This window comes from Fistularia commersonii, chromosome 22, assembly GCF_037954325.1.
Source record: "Fistularia commersonii isolate RoL2024-O1a breed Wild chromosome 22, RoL_Fcom_v1.0, whole genome shotgun sequence".
Taxonomy (NCBI): Eukaryota; Metazoa; Chordata; class Actinopteri; order Syngnathiformes; family Fistulariidae; genus Fistularia; species Fistularia commersonii.
The window spans coordinates 3262224-3280450 of NC_141305.1; the positions used below are offsets into that span (position 1 = coordinate 3262224).

The 18227-nt window shown below is 49.4% G+C and overlaps 1 protein-coding gene across 3 annotated transcripts in view; it reads right to left on the bottom strand.

Moving 5' to 3' along the window:
- znrf3 (zinc and ring finger 3) overlaps window positions 1-18227 on the bottom strand; it is a 73938-nt gene that overhangs the window by 21152 nt on the left and 34559 nt on the right. For 2 of the 3 annotated variants that reach the window (XM_086169569.1, XM_086169568.1), the window contains exon 2: window positions 12305-12427. In XM_086169569.1, coding sequence (XP_086025695.1) covers window positions 12305-12427 — 123 coding nt within the window. Of the gene's footprint in view, window positions 1-12304; window positions 12428-12949; window positions 13053-18227 lie in introns of those variants that run through there. The other variant, XM_086169571.1, reaches the window with a different exon arrangement.

Below are 18227 nucleotides of genomic sequence, written 5' to 3' on the forward strand. Positions count from 1 at the left end.
CACCGAATCCCCGTAAACATCTCCGTCTTCTCACACGTATCTCGCTCACAAAACAACTTCTTCCAATGATTTTCTCCGGGCTAGCTAGCGGCGAGACTGTTTTTAAACGCCGCTTCACTAACAGCGGCGTTCACTAACGCTCTTCCCGCTCGCTCCTGACTCGGATCCGGACTCGTACCACGAGGCAAAAATCGACGGATGTGGTTTCCCGCGCTCCTTGCAAGAACCTGGCGTTCGTTCATCTTCCACTGTAGGTATGCGCGTCGTCCACGGCGACAACATTTCCTGCATCCCTAAACGGATTAAGGTCTTTGCGGTGTCACAAACGCCACCGCCGGTTCAAAGCGGGAGGAGCGGACGGCTACTAATTAAATTTCCTCGTCTCTTCCTCGCCGTCCCCTCCCATGTTGTTTTTCCACCGCTTTCCTGATTTACGGGAAAATAAACAAGAACAAAGCCTTCTGAGGGAATCGCTCTCGTTCTGGGTTTTTATTTTTATTTTTTATTTATTTTTTTTTTTTACAGCCGTAATTAGCGGCGGTTGTTTTGTTTGTTTGCCTATTTTTTGTTTCGTTTTTTTTTTTTTTCTGGAGAGGAAAAATAAAATCGATAAATTTGCACGGCGCCGCGCAGGCCGCATGTGGTGGAAAAAAAAAAAAAAAAGCCGCCGATTGGTTATTTTTAACGAGGCCAAAGCGAGCTGATGAAAGGCCAGATGTAAATAGATGTAAGAGGATATTAGCCCGGAACAAGTGATGACAAGCGAAACATGACATTTATTTTCACTGCCGCCAGTGTTTGGGTGCCTAAGTGGATACGCAAGTCTCGAGTGTTTTTCTTTGGGGGGGGGGGGGGGGTTAATAAACCGAGACTAGTTTTGCGCGTTTTATCGCATTCACCCGGGAGGTGATGCTTCAGTCATGTCTGTCTACAATTACAAAAACAAACAAAAAACGGCCAGACGTGATGTGTTGAAAATAAGTAGCCGGGGACACTGAGAGGAAATTACATTTTGCGGGGAATTCAAACAGGGAGGGGGGCATTTTGTCATCGGCTAATGCCGAGGCATGTGGACGTGGAAGACAGCATGCAGGAACCGTGGATTAGACAGTACCAAGTGAAGTGATGAAAATAACCACCAAGCATGTTTGGGTCCTGCAGCTCACCTGGGAGACGTTAGCAGGATTAGCTTAGCATGCTCTGACCGCATTGTATATTCGGACCATGTGAGCAACACATGGGCGTCACGGGAAAGACAAAAAAAAGGGTCTATATACGGTGGAACCTTGACTTACGGGTTTTTTTCGGGATGAAAGTTCGACACCGACCAGCCGCCGCCGTCGTCCGTAAAGAGAAAATCACGGAAAAATACGTGCGAGGCGTGCGTGTTGTGGATCTTCCGTGAAGTTGATGAAGCACATTTTTCTTCTATTAATAGATTTCAGCGGATAATTGGAGTGATTTTTTTTTTTTTTTTTTTTTTTTTCCCCGGAAGGGAATTCAAAATCAATGCGTTTCAACGTGGAAATTTGATTTGATATACGAGCAAATTCGGTTACGAGCTCGGAACGAATTAAACTCCTTCGTCATGGGTATTACTGTCGTATTCGTATCTTGAATGCGTGACAAAACCAGCCCTCTGCATGGTAGCATCGACCTTCGCTACCTCGGGGGCTCAATTTCAGCAAAAATAAGAAACCCGCCGGCGGCGTCAAGACACACTGAGTTTTGAGGAATTCATTTACAACCAAATCTAGCAAACACCAGCCTGCCTCCGTCTCCGGGGTCACGTGAACGGCCTACTGACGCAGAATCTCCTCATGAATTTTAATGCACATCTTTCATGTGAATGCGTGATAACAGGCGGCGTGAGAACAGGCTGCTCCATCTTGAGCCAGTTTACGGGCCGACGCGCTCGTAAAAAAACGTCCCACGTTGATACCAAAAAGGTATTATGATCGGATTTTAACCCCCACCCTCACAGAAATTAAAAAGGGTGTGTGTGATTATGTGTGTGGTGGGTGAGTTAAAATGCGACATTTCTTTCTCTCATCCTGCTAAATGTACCAAAACAACTTTATTAGATTAGTGGAAGATTTGTTGTCATGGAGCCCAGAACGTCTGGGGAAGCTGCCAATCTGGGTGTGTTGAGAATTATCCAATATTACAAGTGCACTGGTTATTAATAGCCGAATTGTCCGCCGGACTTTGAGACGGCAGCCACTACGGGGTCGCCGTCTGTGACGTGTCAAACACGTTGGTTTTGTTCGCTTCATCGGGATTCATCGGGTCAGGATGAGGACAACCGCCCGGGAATAATTATTTTATGGCACAATCATCAAACATTAAAAACACCTTTCCTCATGTTGTTTTTCGCCCCGGTGGAGATAACATCTGAGCAGGAAGCGTCTGCGGTCGTAAGCAAGATCCGAAGTGCGGCGGCGGCGGCGGCGGCGGGATGGCGCAACGCTCAAGCACATTTATCTCCCTCCGCTGTGACGCCGACGTGACACCTTTTCGTGGCCTTATCTCCAGGGTGAACCCTGGAAGTGCAGGTGTAGCCATCCGGACAATAAATATGATTCTCGCCATGTTTGCTCACAACGGGAACATCTTGCTGTATGAACTCGGCGACCCCGATGAAAGCGAAATCCGGTTACTCGATACGGACAGTCCTCGGTTGACGTTACGCCGCCATCTCCCGTAAATTTAGAAAGAAAGTCGCGTTCCGTCATTCCGAAGTGTACGTTTGTGACGGTAAAAGAAGTTTCGCGGAGGAATATGTCGTCATGTGGCGCTACATAAGGAAGACGACTGTTTACATTTGCTAGCTTTACGCCATTTTGGATTGTGCTACCTTTGCTTTCTTCCATTTGGGCTATTTTTTTTTAAATCTTTTGCCCTTCATTAAGGCTCCCAAGTGTATTCCTTTTTCCATTTCCTCTTTATTTTTACCTTCCGGTGTTTTTATGTCCTGAATTATGATTTTACCGCTGTGTTAGCATAGGCGCGTGAGATAGGTTCCCCCTGTAGCCGCTTTTGGACATTAAAATGTCCAGAACTTTTTGAATTTTGTTCCGGGAGCTACCCTCATCCGGGGACACCTTTAAGCTTCACACGCCTGCCGCCATGTTTTTATCTTCTTGCTATGCCGCTTTACTGTGTGAGGAACCCTGTTGGCCGTTAGCTAAAAAACGGCGCTCCGCGGTATATGGAAATGGGCGGGGCTTACGGGTTCCACCAATCAGCTGCTTCACCAGTTCCTATTGAGCCGATGAAGACTCGGACTAGAAGCTAACATGGTTCCTCCGCCGAGGAGTTTTTCCATTTGGTGCTCGAATGCTCACTTAACCTACCGGCTGTACACTTAATGCTACAATGAGTCGCTAAATGTTACGTGCACATTTTGCTACACATTACGGCTAACAACAAGAAACAGCTCGTGAAAAGGTGCCAGGAACCGTGAAAGGTTTTGGCTCCAAAGCCACTATTGTAAATAAAAAAATACAAAGAAAAAAAATGAAACGGAGGACAAACACCTTTTGACAGCGAACCTTATCGCCACTGCTTTTCAGTAAGCGATGCAAAACGTCGCTTCGAGCTCCTGTCGGGTGATTTGCGATTCTTCACGCCGTCTTCACTCGAGTCTTTCCCCGGGCAGCGTTCGCACGCTTTTGTAAAAGAGAGAGGGGTTTAAAAAAAAAAAGAGAGAGGTGAGGAAATATCCGGATCTGTGCCGAAGGTAAAGACCGGGGAGATCTGAAGATCGCACTCCGGGCTTTTTTTATGTTCGTCTCAAACAAGCGAAGAGAAAAGTTGAAAAAGCGGGGAGGCGTCGCGCCCGCGTGCAAAAAACGGTCCGACCGATCGTATGCGACATTCCTCCGAGAAAGCTGCCGAGATGAGATGAAGATCTTTGCAAGAGTTCCTCTTCAAGCCGCTGACTAATGGACCGAAAGGGGCGGCGTCCGGGAAGTAGGATCGGATTCTTTGCGCACAAAAATGCATGTGGAGAAACCACAGGAGCAGGAGGATCTTCTGACGGAGGGTCTCAGCTTCCGCGTCAAGATACCGGATGCCGGGATTCTCACGAGCCCTTCGAAAAAAGGCTTGGGACTCCTAAACGGCTAACACGCCTTCTTCTTTTCTGCACTTAAAATGCAATCGCACCGACGTTTTACTTGCGAACACCAAGACTTCTTCATTGTCGATCAAATCCGAACGCGCTTTGGAAAGCGGAGTAAGAATTTCATTGTCCAGGAAAAGGCGTTTCCACGCTGCAACGTATGAGAAGAAACGCTTGGAATCTCGAACGGGTCGTCTCGTCCTTTTCCCCGTCCCGTCTTCCCCTCGGCGCTCAAATTACATTCGTAATTAAAAGGAGAAATGGGATGTTTGGAAGCGCGAGGGTGTTTGGAAGGCCGCTTTCTTGTCTACTCACTTCCCGTCCCTCTTCTTCTTCCTCCCCCTCTCCCTCCCTCCATCTCCTCCTCTCATCTTTAAGTCCCCGGGTCTCCTTTCTACTTTTTAAATAGGGGCCCGAGCTGTGAAGTCTAATAATGGTCAATTGGCCTCCCATTGAAAGCCGGGTAATTCGGCCCGGGGACGGCTCACTTTGAGCCACATGACACAAGGAGCTTCCCAGTGACCATGGAAACGGGCGCAGTGGGGTCCCGGGTGCCTCCGAGCGCCGCGAAACGCCGGGGAGCGGTGATTTAGGAGAAGAAGGACGGTTTTCTTTTTAGAGTCGGTGAGGCGGGGAGGGTCGGAGATACGGCCGGCGCCCCGCGAGGAAGAGCGTCCGAGATACCGCCGGCGACTTGCGGAGTACGAAAAAAATAAACGGAGGGCCTCCCGGACCCCCGTCTCCCGCTTCACAGGAGTTTCCCCGCTTCCTGTTTTCACCGCTCCTTTCACCCGCCTCTACAAACATGGCGCCCGGCGACGCCGCGACCCTCCGGCGCCGGTTCACCGAGGCGCCGACGGCGGCATCATAATTGAAAACACAAAAGCCGGTGTTGTTGTTTACAGTCGGCACCTCTGTCTGGGAACGCCGGAATGCGGCGTGCGTTTCCGCACCGGGGTCATCTCCCTTTCTCTTGCTGTTTTTCCGTTCTTTGATGGCGCCGCCTCTGCGGAAAACTGCCCGGCGTGGGCGTTCGGGAACCCGAGTGACACCGTGTCACGGCGCCATGCGGCGTAATCGCCGGCCGCCATTACACCGTCGATGTTCCCCGCCCCTGAAATCGCCCTCCGATTCGACCGCGGCTGTTTAAGAAAAGGGAAGCCGCACCTGTCAATTATAATATGGATCCGCCTCCATCTTCGCGGCTCGTGAAAAACAAGCCGCGTCTGCAATCGATCGGACGCCGCCATTTCGGGTCAATCGCTATCGCCTCTCCTCTGCAATTTACCAGACAATCTTCGGGCTCGGCGACGCGAAGCGCCGGTGATTTTCTCCAAGAGGAGAAAAAAAAAAGCGGAGAAGAACGGCGAGATGCGAGTGAGTCACTAAGCCGTCTGGCGTGACTCACGAGCCGATCTGCTCCCCCCCCCCCGTCCACCTCTCAGGACGAGCGCGCCAGTGTGCGCCGCCGCCGCCGCCGCCGCCCCGCCTCAACCAGACGCCGCTTCCCTGCTCGGCCAAAAACAAGCCGACCCGGGGTCGTCGAAAGCCTCTTCGCCGCAGGGGAGGCGGCCTGACACCCCGGTGGCACCGCCGCGGCCCCCAGACGACCTCTAACACACACCTGAGTGTGTGGGACGGCGAACCTCGGCCTCGGGCACCGCGCCAGTTGCGCGCAAAAATCGCACTCATGTGCCTGGCTGCCATTGCTTTCTTTTTAATGCAGGTGCCTCACACTTCTCCACACACACACATGACATCCTCGTAGGTGTAATTTCAGTTTCCCCTCATAATTCCAACAAGCGTTCACACACACACACACACACTTCGCCCTCGGCTGAGACACCAGACATGTTTGGAGTCCAAAAGCCACTTAGGACTAAGACGCGGCAGCTGTTTGCTCTGGCCTGCTGTCGTCACGCCGCGACAGAGGGGGAAAAAAACAAGAAAAGTACATCACGCGTTTCATTTCGAGAGGGTTTTCCGAGCGTTTGCCGCAGACCCGTCGGTGTCGGCGTCGCCGAGCCAAGCGTCGCGGGCGGTGGGGAAAACACCGCTCGCCGCCCGACCAAAAACCTATCCACCGGGACGGCGAACCGCGCAAAAACCCGGCCCGGGGGAACGGTTTCGCCGAGAGCCGTCCGAAAAACCGGCGAGTTCACCGAGCCCCGCCTCCCGTGCCCGCACACATTGTTCCATGGCAACGGCGGTTTTAAGGCCTGTGTTTCTATGTGTGTCAAAAGACAGGGCTTCCCACACAGGATACACATTTCATGGTTGTGTGCCTCTGGCAAACACTTGAAAGCAGCTAGCTTTATTTCTGGGAGGACATGTCGTAAAAGATCTCGAGGTATTTTTCTTTTTTTTTTTTTTTTTTTTTGTTGTTGTTGCTCGGGTTATTTTGAAGCGTCGGGCCCGGCTGCACTCCGCCGCGACGAGATGTTGTCTTTGGCCGGCGTTTAAGGTGGAACTGATGGCGGTTCATAGACGGGCTGGTCGGGGGCAGCGCCAGGCCGCACACAACAAGCGCATACCGGCGCGTTTTACATGCTATGCCAGCCAAGAGGCTTGCCTTACCGCAGGGGGGGGGTCGGGGGGGTAGGGGTCGCATTTTCCCTCTCGCGTGCTGGCAGAAAACTAAAAAAAATAATATAGTAGCGAGAAGCCAAACCCGGATTGATGGAAGGGTGTGTGTGTGTGTGTAAAAGAAGCCATATCTCACCGGCGCGGCGTCACAAAGACCCCCCGGCGAGCCACCGGGACCGCCGGAAGAAAGCCAGCGGGCGTGATTTAATGTTCCAGCGCGCTCGCCGACATAGCGGCGGACATCGGTGCGTGTGTGTGAGAAAAGACGGTTGGGATCTGTCGGAAGGGAAGCCGGCCGGCGAGCAGGCATGAAAGGAAGTGACATCCGGGAATAAGTCGGGGCGTGCAATAAATAGCTCAACGGGAGACGTGTGTGTGCAGAGGTGCGAGCGGGATTTATGGCGTTCATTAACACTTCAGGGGGGGAAAAGCGGGAGATTCGATAACCCCGAGCTAAAGGGGGTGGCGCTGCTCTGCTCCCGCGCCTGCGTCGAAAACCTTTAAGTAGTAATAACTCATTTTGTAACTACTATTTTGGTTTTTTTTCAAGGGGGGGATTTTTGACCGCCGCTCCCCGACACCAGGGGAGGAAGCGCAGGAAAGAACTGTGTACATATACGTGTCACGCCAGCGCTCCGGCGAGGTCCCGCTCGTGGACTTCAGAGGGCGGCGCGACCTCCGTCTTTTCCTCTGCTTCCTCCCCTGCTGGCGTCGGCATCCGTCGGCCAAGCGTGGAGAATCCTCGCCGCCTCGGGGGGGTGACGGGGTTCGGTTTAGCACAGGATAAAATGAACCGAGGTTCAGAAACTGTGTTTTGGGCCTTTCGCTGGTTTCGATAGCAGAAGTGTGTTTTGTTGTTTGTTTGTTTTGTTTTTTTATAAACTGACTCGATTTTGGGTGAAGCTGGATGCTGGTTGTGGCACAAAAAAAAAAAAGATTTTTTTTTTTAAACTGTTGATTTTGGGTGACACCAGACACTGGTTATGGCCCGAAAAAATCATTATTATTTTTTTTAACCATCTCAATTTTGGGTGAAATTGGACGCTGGTTGTGGCACAAAAATTTTTTATTTTTTTATCTAATCCGTCTCGATTTTGGGCAAAGGTGGACGCTGGTTGTGGCATAAAAAATTAAATTAAATTAAATTAAATTAAAAATTAAACTAAAAATAGTTGTTTTTGTTTTGTTTTTTTAAACGATCGATTTTGGCCAATGCTGCTTGTGGCCCCCAAAAAATTTTCTTTTTTAACTGTCTCAATTTTGGACAAAGCTGGATGCTGGTTGTGGCACAAAAAAAAAAAAAAAAGATTTTTTTTTAAACTGTTGATTTTGGGTGACTGGTTATGGCCCGAAAAAAACATTATTATCTTTTTTAACCATCTCAATTTTGGGTGAAGTTGGACGCTGGTTGTGGCACAAAAAAAATTGATTTTTTTATCTAATCTGTCTCGATTCTGGGCAAAGCTGGACGCTGGTTGTGGCATAAAAAAATTAAATTAAATTAAAAATTAAACTAAAAATAGTTGTTTTTTGTTTTGTTTTTTTAAACCATCGATTTTGGCCAATGCTGCTTGTGGCCCCCAAAAAAATTTCTTTTTTAACTGTCTCAATTTTGGACAAAGCTGGACGCTGGTTGTGGCACAAAAAAAAAAAAAAAAAAAGATTTTTTTTTAAACTGTTTCAGTTTTCGGTGAAGCTGGACACTGGTTTTGGCCTAAAAAAATAGTTTCTTTTTCTTTTTAAACCGTTGATTTTGGCCAAAAAAATGTTTTACTTTTTTTTTTTTTTACTGTCTCGATTTTGGGCGAAGCTCAAAAAAAAAGTTTTTTTTTTTTGTTTTTTTTTAAACCATTGATTTTGGCCGATGCTGCTTATGCCCCCCCCCCACCCACCCCGCAATTTTTTTTTTTTTAATCTGTCTCGATTTTGGGTGAAGCTGGACTCTGGCTGGACACTGGTTGTGGCACAAAAAAAAAACTGATTCTTTTGTAAACTGTCTTGATTTTGGGCGAAGCTGGTTGTGGCCCGAAAAAAAAAAATTGGGATAACAGGAAATTACAGGATGGAAAGCGGGGCGGGGCGGTGGGGGGGGTGGGGTGGGGGGGGGTAATGACGGAATAATAAACCAACTTAACATGCATGGAAAACACACGAGTTGATTCAACCTTGAAGACTGCGCCCTTATCTTGTTGTTAATGCCATGAATATTATGGGATGCAGAGGCCCTTAAGAGGCCCGGGGGTTGGACGTTGAAAAGAAAAGGAAGCCCCCGGCACCACCACCACCCAGTCCGTGCGTGCAGCCGACTTAAAATGGAGGAGGGAACGTCCATTGCCGTGGCCTGAACAGCCTTTCAGCAGAGCTCTGGAGGGGGCGGGAGGATGTGGCGGGGGAGGGGGAGGGGATGGAGGGGGGGGGCTTTGTGTTCCCAGACACTTTATATGTAGACGTGACTTCGTAGTAAGCGGGGTTTTTTCTTTTTTTTTTTTTTTTTTGTTTTGTTTTGTTTTGTTTTCTTTCCGCCCCCGCCGCCTCCCTTCAATTCGGTTCTCAGCATCCACCGGGACCGAGCCGCTTTAATTGAATTTAAAACGGACCAAAAAAAAAAAACGCATTCCGGCACCGTCGGCGGCAAAGTGGCCCCTGTCGGATGATGACGGCGGCGGCGGCGGCGGCGGCGGCGAAGGCGGGGGAGGAGTTCGGGAGGGTGGCGGCTGCCGAGCATGAGAGCGGACACGGCAGGGCGAGGGTGTAAGAACGGGCACGGTATCGGGGCAGGGGCTGGGCACGGTGGTCCGGGCCGGATTAAGCCGACCGGCGGGGGGTAGACACGGCTCTGTCTGGCCTGGCGAGAGCGGCGGTGCCAACACAAAGCACCCAGCTGTGTTCAGGCTGTGGGCGAGGGTCTGTCAAGACTCGACAATGGGCTTTCACTCCTCTAATTACGACGATGGCTGAGTAAACACGGGGGGAATTGAGTGGTTTAGAGTTTACAGAGACTGGCTGGAGGCCAGGAGGTCACAGGCCAAGGTTACGGCCGTCCCCGCCACGGCGTCCTTTAGCAAAACACCGACCCCCCCCGGACCCGGGTGGAAATGGTCAGTTCATTAGCGCTTTGTTTGACGGGTTCAACCCAGTGGAGGCTGGTGGGGGGGGGGGGGGGGAGTGGGGGTTGCAGCCCGGGCTAGCCTAGCGGCTAATTTGTGGTGAAGACACATGCCCTGCACCTGATACCCGTTGGGGCCGATCTGGATTTGGACGTCTTACGTAGCAGTGAAATTTTAGTGGGGATCAGCTCTCGCGAAAACCCGGATTGGATCATGTTTGAGAAAAAGCTGAAACCAGGTGGACGAATGCTAACATGTAGCATGTCGCGTGAGTGAAATGAACCTCTTTTCTGACAGACGACACGACTTTTACCATCTTGCCAAACAAAACCTTCCACTATTGAGTACCAGTGAAATATTAGCCTGGATCAGCTCTCGCGAAAACCCGGATTGGATCATGTTTGAGAGAAAGCTGCGACCCTGGTTGGACGAATGCTAACATTTAGCATGTCGCGTGAGTGGACTGAACCTCTTTTCTGACAGACGACGCGACTTTTACCATCTAACCAAACAAAAACCTTATTCTATTAAGCAGCAGTGAAATATTAGTGTGGATCAGCTCTTGCGAAAAACCCGGATTGGATCATGTTTGAGAGAAAGCTGAAACCAGGTGGACGAATGCTAATATTTAGCATGTCGCATGAGTGAAATGAAGCTCTTTTCTGACAGATGACGCGACTTTTACCATCACGCCAAACAAAAACCTTCTACTATTAATTAGCAGTGAAATATTAGCGGGGATCGGCTCTCGCAACTGGTACGATCTGTTTGAAAACCAAGATGGAAACATATTTGTGCGGGAATGAACCCCTTTCCTGACAGACGACGCGACTTTTACCATCTCGCCAAACCTTCTACTATTATTATTATTATTTAACGTGCACGGTTTTTCACCCGCCGACGCCGCCGGACAGTGATCCGCCGCCATCAGCATGCCTATGAAGCACAGAGGCTCCTTAAATTATGAATGGCCGTTCTCCTTCTGTCACCGAACACGCTCGGGATAAATGAGCCTGTGGCCCGGCAACCCCCTCCTCCGGGGAATGTTGGTACATTCCATTAAGAGTAACACTTAATTAAAGCATGATAAAATACTACTTGGAAACTCCAGAGGGGTTTCTGGGATCCGGAGGACGGCGAGGGCGGGGGGGGTGGGGGGGGGGGGGGCGCGAGGGGGCAGGGAGGGGGGGGGATTCAGGTCAGCTGGAACGAGGAAAAGGAAAACACAATGAAAGCCATCCCCACCAGGGCTTGTCTCCAAAACAAAGAGGATCAAAGATACATTCTTAAAGGGTTTTAATTAAGTGGGAAAATGATTTTTCTTTTTTTTTTTCTTTTTCTTGTAAACGCCGCCGCAGCTGCGCCGGCACACACACACACACACACACACACACACACACAGAGTGTAACTGCCGGCACAGTGAAGCGTTTCACTCAAAATCTGGAGGCCAAAACCATTTGATCATCACCTGTTTCCTCAAATCCCGCTCCCATCGAGAAAAATGTTACATCTTCATAATTTAACTCTTCCAGAGTGTCAGGAGGGGATGTTTGGATGTTCAGTGATCCCTCGCTATGACGCGGTTTACTTTCCACGGTTTTGCTACTTCACGGATTTGCATCGTGCATTGTGTTCTGCATTCTGATTGGCTAAAAAGTCACTCGGCTTCTTCTCTACCTGTGCGTCAATAACGTTGCAGTTTAATATGTACACGTACGTAAAACAGCTTGGCAAATTTACATTACGTACGTGCAAATTTTCTTGCGATTTCGAGTTCCTCTAAAACCCATAATGTTGACAAAGCGCTCTGGACAGACAAAAGCCCCCAAAAGGCAGCGGAAGATGCTATCTATCGCAGATAAAGCTAAACTTCTGGACATGCTAAGGGAAGGTAAAAGCTATGCGGCTGTAGGTCGGCGTTACGGAAGTAATTAATCTTTCGTTCGTTCCATAAAGAAGGAAGAAAAAAACATAAGGATGACAGCAGCGATAAGTTTTAATAAGGATGCAAAAAGGGTTGCAACTGTCCGCAATTTTTTTCATAATCACTTTTAATTTTCTCCCGTTTAATCCAATTACTCGGGTCACGGTGGGCGGTGCTAATTTCCGCAATTTGAAGCCTTCTGTTCACATTGATGATAAAAATTATTATTTGACAGTACAGTACAGAAGTTATTTGTTGAGAAAAACGTTTCTAAAGTACAGTGCTTTTATTTGTGAAACAAAAGATTGAGCCTGTAAAATGGTTTGTTCTTTCTTTTCAATAGAGTATTTATTTGTATAATAATTGTAAAAAAAAAAAAAAAAAAAGATTTCTACTTCACGGATTTTGCCTATCACGGGTTCTTTTTGGGGTGTAACCCCCGCGAAAAAACAAGGGTATACTGTAGTTTGTGGCCCGCTATCAAAGAAAACCCTTCTGCTCTGAGTTTGCTGATGTTTGACGTGAAACTCGGCGAGACGGTGCCCGTTTCGGGGTTTTACCTTTCCGAGCACGGTGAGGCAGCTGGGGTCCAGCTCTGGCTGCTCCAGCTTCACCACTCCCACCCAGCCGTACTCGTACAGGTCCTCCTCGTCGTTGTTGTTACATAATCCCAGGGGATGCATCTGCAAAGGAACGAGCGGGTAAACATCAATGAACGCCGGCGTCGGTTTAAGCCGCGAGGCCTCGGCGTCACAGTCTGATAAGATTAAATCCGGGCGCGAGGTCAAGGATCTGCTCAGAAACCGTCTAATCTCCGCAGGGTGTCGCCTCTGGGGGGGTGGGGGGGGGGGTGGGATCCATAATCCACTTGTCACCCATTTTCCATAATTAAACACACCAGCTCAGGAGAATTAGGTGTCTCTGGAATAAATCCCGCACACGGCAAAATTGCGGAGGTCTTAAATAAAGTGCAGCGCCGAGCCGGCACCTTGGGGTGGAGGGTGGAGGGTGGAGGGTGGGGGGGCAAAAACTGGGGATCCGGCCAACGTCAAAAACACTCCGGGTCAAGTTTCCCTCCCCTGAACTCGGGATTCGGTTCTGGGCGCTGGGAAACGTCTTTGTGGGGGATGACAGCTAAAGGATGGCAGGCATCAGAAACACCGACTCATTCCCTTGCCCACACACACACACACACACACACTCACAGCGAGAGAAAAGAGTTGGCAGCGTCCTTAATTGCAAATGAACAAAAGCATTTATTTATCTTGTCACTTTTGTTTTTTTTTTCTGCAAACGCCTCTATTTTTCCTTAAGCGGTGAGGACTGTGGGAAAAGAAAGAAGCTGCTGCTTTATCATTTAGTTGAAGAAGTGGAAGAAGAGGAGGAGGGGTTTCCTGCCTCCGCATGATCTGCCTGACAATGTTGCATAAAATAAAATAATAATAATAATAATAAGATGTTTCCAGGTCTCTTCATCAACACGTGATAGGAAACCTCCAATCTTCTCCCAGGTTCTCTCGTCTCGCAGGTTCCCGAGGGAACACGGCTGGATCCGCTGCAGCGTCTCGGCGTCCGCCAGCGCTGTTTCTTTTGAATATTAACGCTAGTATTAGCATGTCAATATTAGCGTGGGGTTTCATTAGCGCCTGTCACTCCCGAACCTCCGTCTCTTGTCTTTCCGCAGCGACCGGTCGAGGCAGAAGGTCGACCCGAGGTCTGTCCCTGATTCCTGTTGACGGCAGTGTTTCCTCGCCGTCATCTTCAAGATGTTGGTCCAGACCTGCTCTAAACAGAGCGTGTCATCACAGGACTGGGTTGTGATTGGGTAAAAAAAAAAAGAAAAAAGGGAGGAATAAAATCTGACAACAGTCCAACCTGGGCTTACGGCTTGAATTTGTTCTTCGACTCCGTTTGCCAAACAAAATGTTCTCGAAACAGAATTAAGAATCAAGATTTTTAAAAATCAAAATAAATAGACAGAAAAGTTCAATCGAGGTTTCCCATTGATCTGCTCTCCAGACCATTTTTGTGGTAAAAACACAGAATAAAAAGATAACCTTAATCATTTCTGCGTTTCTGGTGTTTTTTCTCTTGGTAGCAGTACTTGTACTCTCCGTGTCCTTCACTAAGTCACCATGCAAAGTAAAGCCATCCAGCATATCAGACCCTCGCTAACGCTAATCTCCAGCACACTGTCTTACATTCATCCAAAGTAACAATCACTTTTAAAATTCTTCAAAGACTTGAAACCTTTGCTTCGCTAACATAGTCTCCCCTTTAGCCACGTCGGCCGTCTTTAGCGCATCTTTGCTCTTCAGGATTGTACAGACGCTTGACTTAGTCATGTTGTCGTAACACCAAAACCGCTATTATAAGGTTTAGCTATTATTTAGCTCTTCAGATCGACTGGAAGGGTCAACAGTCCAGAGCAACGGAGAGCGTGGAAAAGAAGTAAAGACACGAGTTCAACGGAGACAACAGCGTTGAAAAAAGAAGCTGGAGGTCGCAGAGATGAAGATGCTGAGAAAAGACTGACTGTAATTCTTAACTTTATCTTAGCACCGCTAGCACGAGCGCTTTTAACTTTTCAGGGAACCATAATATGGGCTAGCTTACTAGCAAAACAGGAGAACGCGCTACGAATGATGTAAACAACACACACGCCACCCTTTTTGTGTGCGTTTGCGCACCGAAACTCATTCACAGGTCAAAATTTTAACGAAAAATCTTGTCGGCCGAGGGTCTCCGTCATTTCCTGTGTATTTCCGAACGTCGGGCTTAATTTTACTCTGATTTATTTGCATATACAAAGGAGACTACTGACGTATTTCACTGACGTCCCCTGGGTTTAAAAAGACGCCGGTCCATATCTGGCTGTTTTTAAAAGACCGTCTGATCTGAATCCAGGCGGTGAAAATATGCACTTTAACCCAAAAAGTCCGGCTCAGTCTGACTGAGTCATAATCTGGTGAAATATATCCCGCGGTGGATTTTTCTAAGAGGAGGGGGGGGTTTAAGTAGGTAAGTATATACGATTAGTCGTCCCAGAGTGGACTGGAACTGACAGATGCCCGAGATGGTTATCTCCAGGCCGACCCCGGTGGGGGATGGGGGTCTGGACCGAGGTGCCGCCAACCGTCCACTTGAGAGGAACTTTAAAAGCTCTCGGGATTAGAACTGTAACCAAGTGTTGACCCAAAGCTGTGGATCCATTGCTCGCCGTGGCAACGCCACAAAACAAACCCGGGTATTAGCGCTAAAACTGGGCCAAACTGACCCGCGGGCCACTTATCCTATTAACCCCAAGACCACAACGGCCCTGATCTGCCAGCGCCGTGGCGCCGGGCGCTCGGACACTCTGGCCCCCCGGGGATGGGGGGGGGGGGGGGGCTACTGCCGATGACCTCAGATACCCTTCACCCCCCCCCCCCCCCGCTTTGCTTCCTTTGTGACCTTTGAACCCCGAGCTCATCAGGTCATGAGCAGGTTAGTCGTGCAGCGGGACGATTGAAAGGAAGGGGGGGGTCGGGGGTCGGGGGTCGGGGGTCGGGATGCAGATCAGGTGGGTGACAGGATTGTGGATGACATGCCTCAATCCCGGTCTCCATGGCAACCATCACCTCCAACATCCTCCAGGTGTCTGGCTGGCCCGTTTTCTCACCTTTGAGCCGAGCTCAGAATAATACCAGGAAGATGGTGACATTGATTTGAATCCACACACACACACACACACACACACACACACACACACACACACACAAACACACTAACACTCACACAGACACACACCATCTAGTATTTAAATATCCAGCATCTTCCATCATTTTGGTTGATGTTCTCAGGTAGTTTTTTTACATTTTTTAATTCTAAAATGTTTTAAATTAATTCAGAAAATCCCTTTTATTATTAGCAACTTTGCAGTTGTTTTCTTTTTCATAATCCTGAGGAAACACTGTGTGTGAATGGAAAATGCACATACAAAAAAATGCAGGTGGAAAATTAATAATAATAATATTTGAGCAGTTAAAAAAGAAAATTAATAAAATGTTGAAATAGTTGCCTTGAAAGGAGTGAATACAGAAATAGTACTAAATAATAAAAGGAAAATGCCAGACTTTCTCTGCTGATCCAGTTTCAGATATCCGGCATTGAAACAATAATGAGAAAAAGGAGAATGTAACGTGATAGTATATTGATATATTGAGCCAAAAATATGCTCTCCATTATCAAGTGCACATTACGTGCATGTTCGGTAAGGATTTAACCTGGATTTAAAGGATTTAACCTGGTGGCGTTTTACGCTCCGCCTGTGTAAAAAAAAAAAAACAACAAAAAAAAAAACCAAAAAAACAACAATAAAAAAAAAAAAAGGTGACGTTCCCTGACAGGACGTGGGCTCCAGAGCGCCACTCGCCCCTTTTTCTGCAGCTCGTCCAACAAGATGGCAGCGGGGAGCCCCGCCTGTGCCCCCGGGCCCTGAACACTGGGGCCATTGTGCAGGGGCTCCTGCACTCCAAAGGGAGCAGTGTTGTTGTTGTTGTTGTTGTTGTTGTTGTTGTTATTTTAGAGGCTGCATTTTCACCACTGCTGGGACTGTTTCTTTTTTTGTCAGATGTTGACACAGGTGTTGACGGACGTGGGAATGACGGACGGACGGGCGGATTTGGGGGTCGTAGCTCGGTTCGGACGGGAGGAGGAAGTCCGGTGAAGTGGGTCACGGCGAGGAGCACATGTGCAAACGTGCGGACGCACACCGACACACACTCACACACACACACAAAAAAAAATGACAGAAGCCGTCCCCCCTCTTGTTGCGCTGGCTTCCCCCGCGAGGCCCCAGATCACACGGGCTCAGCCCACTGGAAACTCCCACTTGCTCCACTTAGCTCCTCCGAACCCGGAGATCTGGGTGAAGGGCGCCCGGGGCCCCCCAAAGTACCACAAGGGGGCGGCCCTCGTTCTGTCCGGCCCCTCTGTGTGCGTGTGTGTGTGTGTGTGTGTGTGTTGTGGGGGGGGGAGGCAGCCTTTCACATGAATATCCCATTACACAGGCCACACTCTCAATGAAATCCTGGCAAGGATTTGAACTCCACCTGTCACTCAAGCTGAACCCCCCTTCCCCCTCCCAGAACCACCTGTAGAAGCTCTTTTTTAAAACCGGGACTATAAAAAATAAAAGGTCAGGAAGCCCGACGTGCCACTTCCCGTTCCGGCGCTCCTTCGTACCAGAGCGTTTAAAAAAGAAGAGGAAAATACGACACAAATCACACGAGCTGCTCCTAAATCTGTCAGTGCGGTGCTTTACGCTTCTCCCCTCCGCGGGCAAGTGACCCGAGAGGTGGTAATGGGATCAAAACACCCCCCTTCCACCCCCTTCCTAATTCTTAAAACTGCAGCTACCCCTTCCACCCCCCTCCCTCCCTCCACAACCCCCACAGGACATCAAAATGCAAGTCACACCATCCCGGGCTATTCTTCTGTCTGTCTGTGACACAATTCGCTGAGCCTTTGATCAAACAACAAGCACTTCTTCGCCCTCCTCCTCCTCCTCCTGCCGCACCCCCGCTCTTCCTCTAAATCATTGGCGGCCCCCCGAAAAAAGAAGAAAAAAAAAAAAAAAGCCCCCCCCCCCCCCTTCCAGCCACAGCATGAAGACGCCCTCCCACCTCCATCCTGCTACATCACCCTTTGTACCAAAGAGCAGGGATCTAATCGTCAATGCAAAAGACTCAAAAGTAAATATTTCTGTGGTGCTTTTAACCCCCACATTGCACGAAAAAAAACCTGCAGAGGAAGAGGTGCTGCTGAATTGCAGATGTATTTAAAAGTAGTGTACTTGCTGTGCTTATCCGTTTTGCGCATTACAGCGAGGCGACGCCGCCGCACGTCAGAAGCTCAAACGAAGGGAATGATCCCCCCCCCCCCGGCGAAATCCGCCCCCGCGCACGATGCTAATACGGACACCTGCCCGCGCGTCAACCGAACGACCAATCTCCAAAATACCTCCGAGGAACCGGAGTCATCAATATTTCAGCGGCGGGTATTTAGGTCAAGTCCGGTGTCATGGCCGCCCGCCCTCGCCGCCGCCGCTTTGTATGGTTGTTGTTCTTACTTGGGGGGGGCGAGGAGGGAGGGGGGGGGGGGGGTGAAGCTCCGACCCTCACAGGTCTCTTTTAAGGATTCTGGAAGAGGAGCCGGCGCCGATTTCACATGCACACAAAACCTAGAGAGAACCCGGGCACGGCGCCAGTCCTCGCACCCTCCTGCTTCCCCAGCGCCGTGCGCGTGTTTACGTATCTCACCGGTGTGGAGGCGAGTCTGCGGCCTTCCAACGGGGAAAAGAAAAAAAAAAAAGAAAAATCTCGGGTGACCGAGGGAGGGTTTGGGGGGGGGACTCGTTTACGCCGGACGCGGTGAACTCATTCACCCCCAAAAAGAAGAAACGGACCCCCTCCTTCCCCGAATGCGTCCGACCCCCGGCGG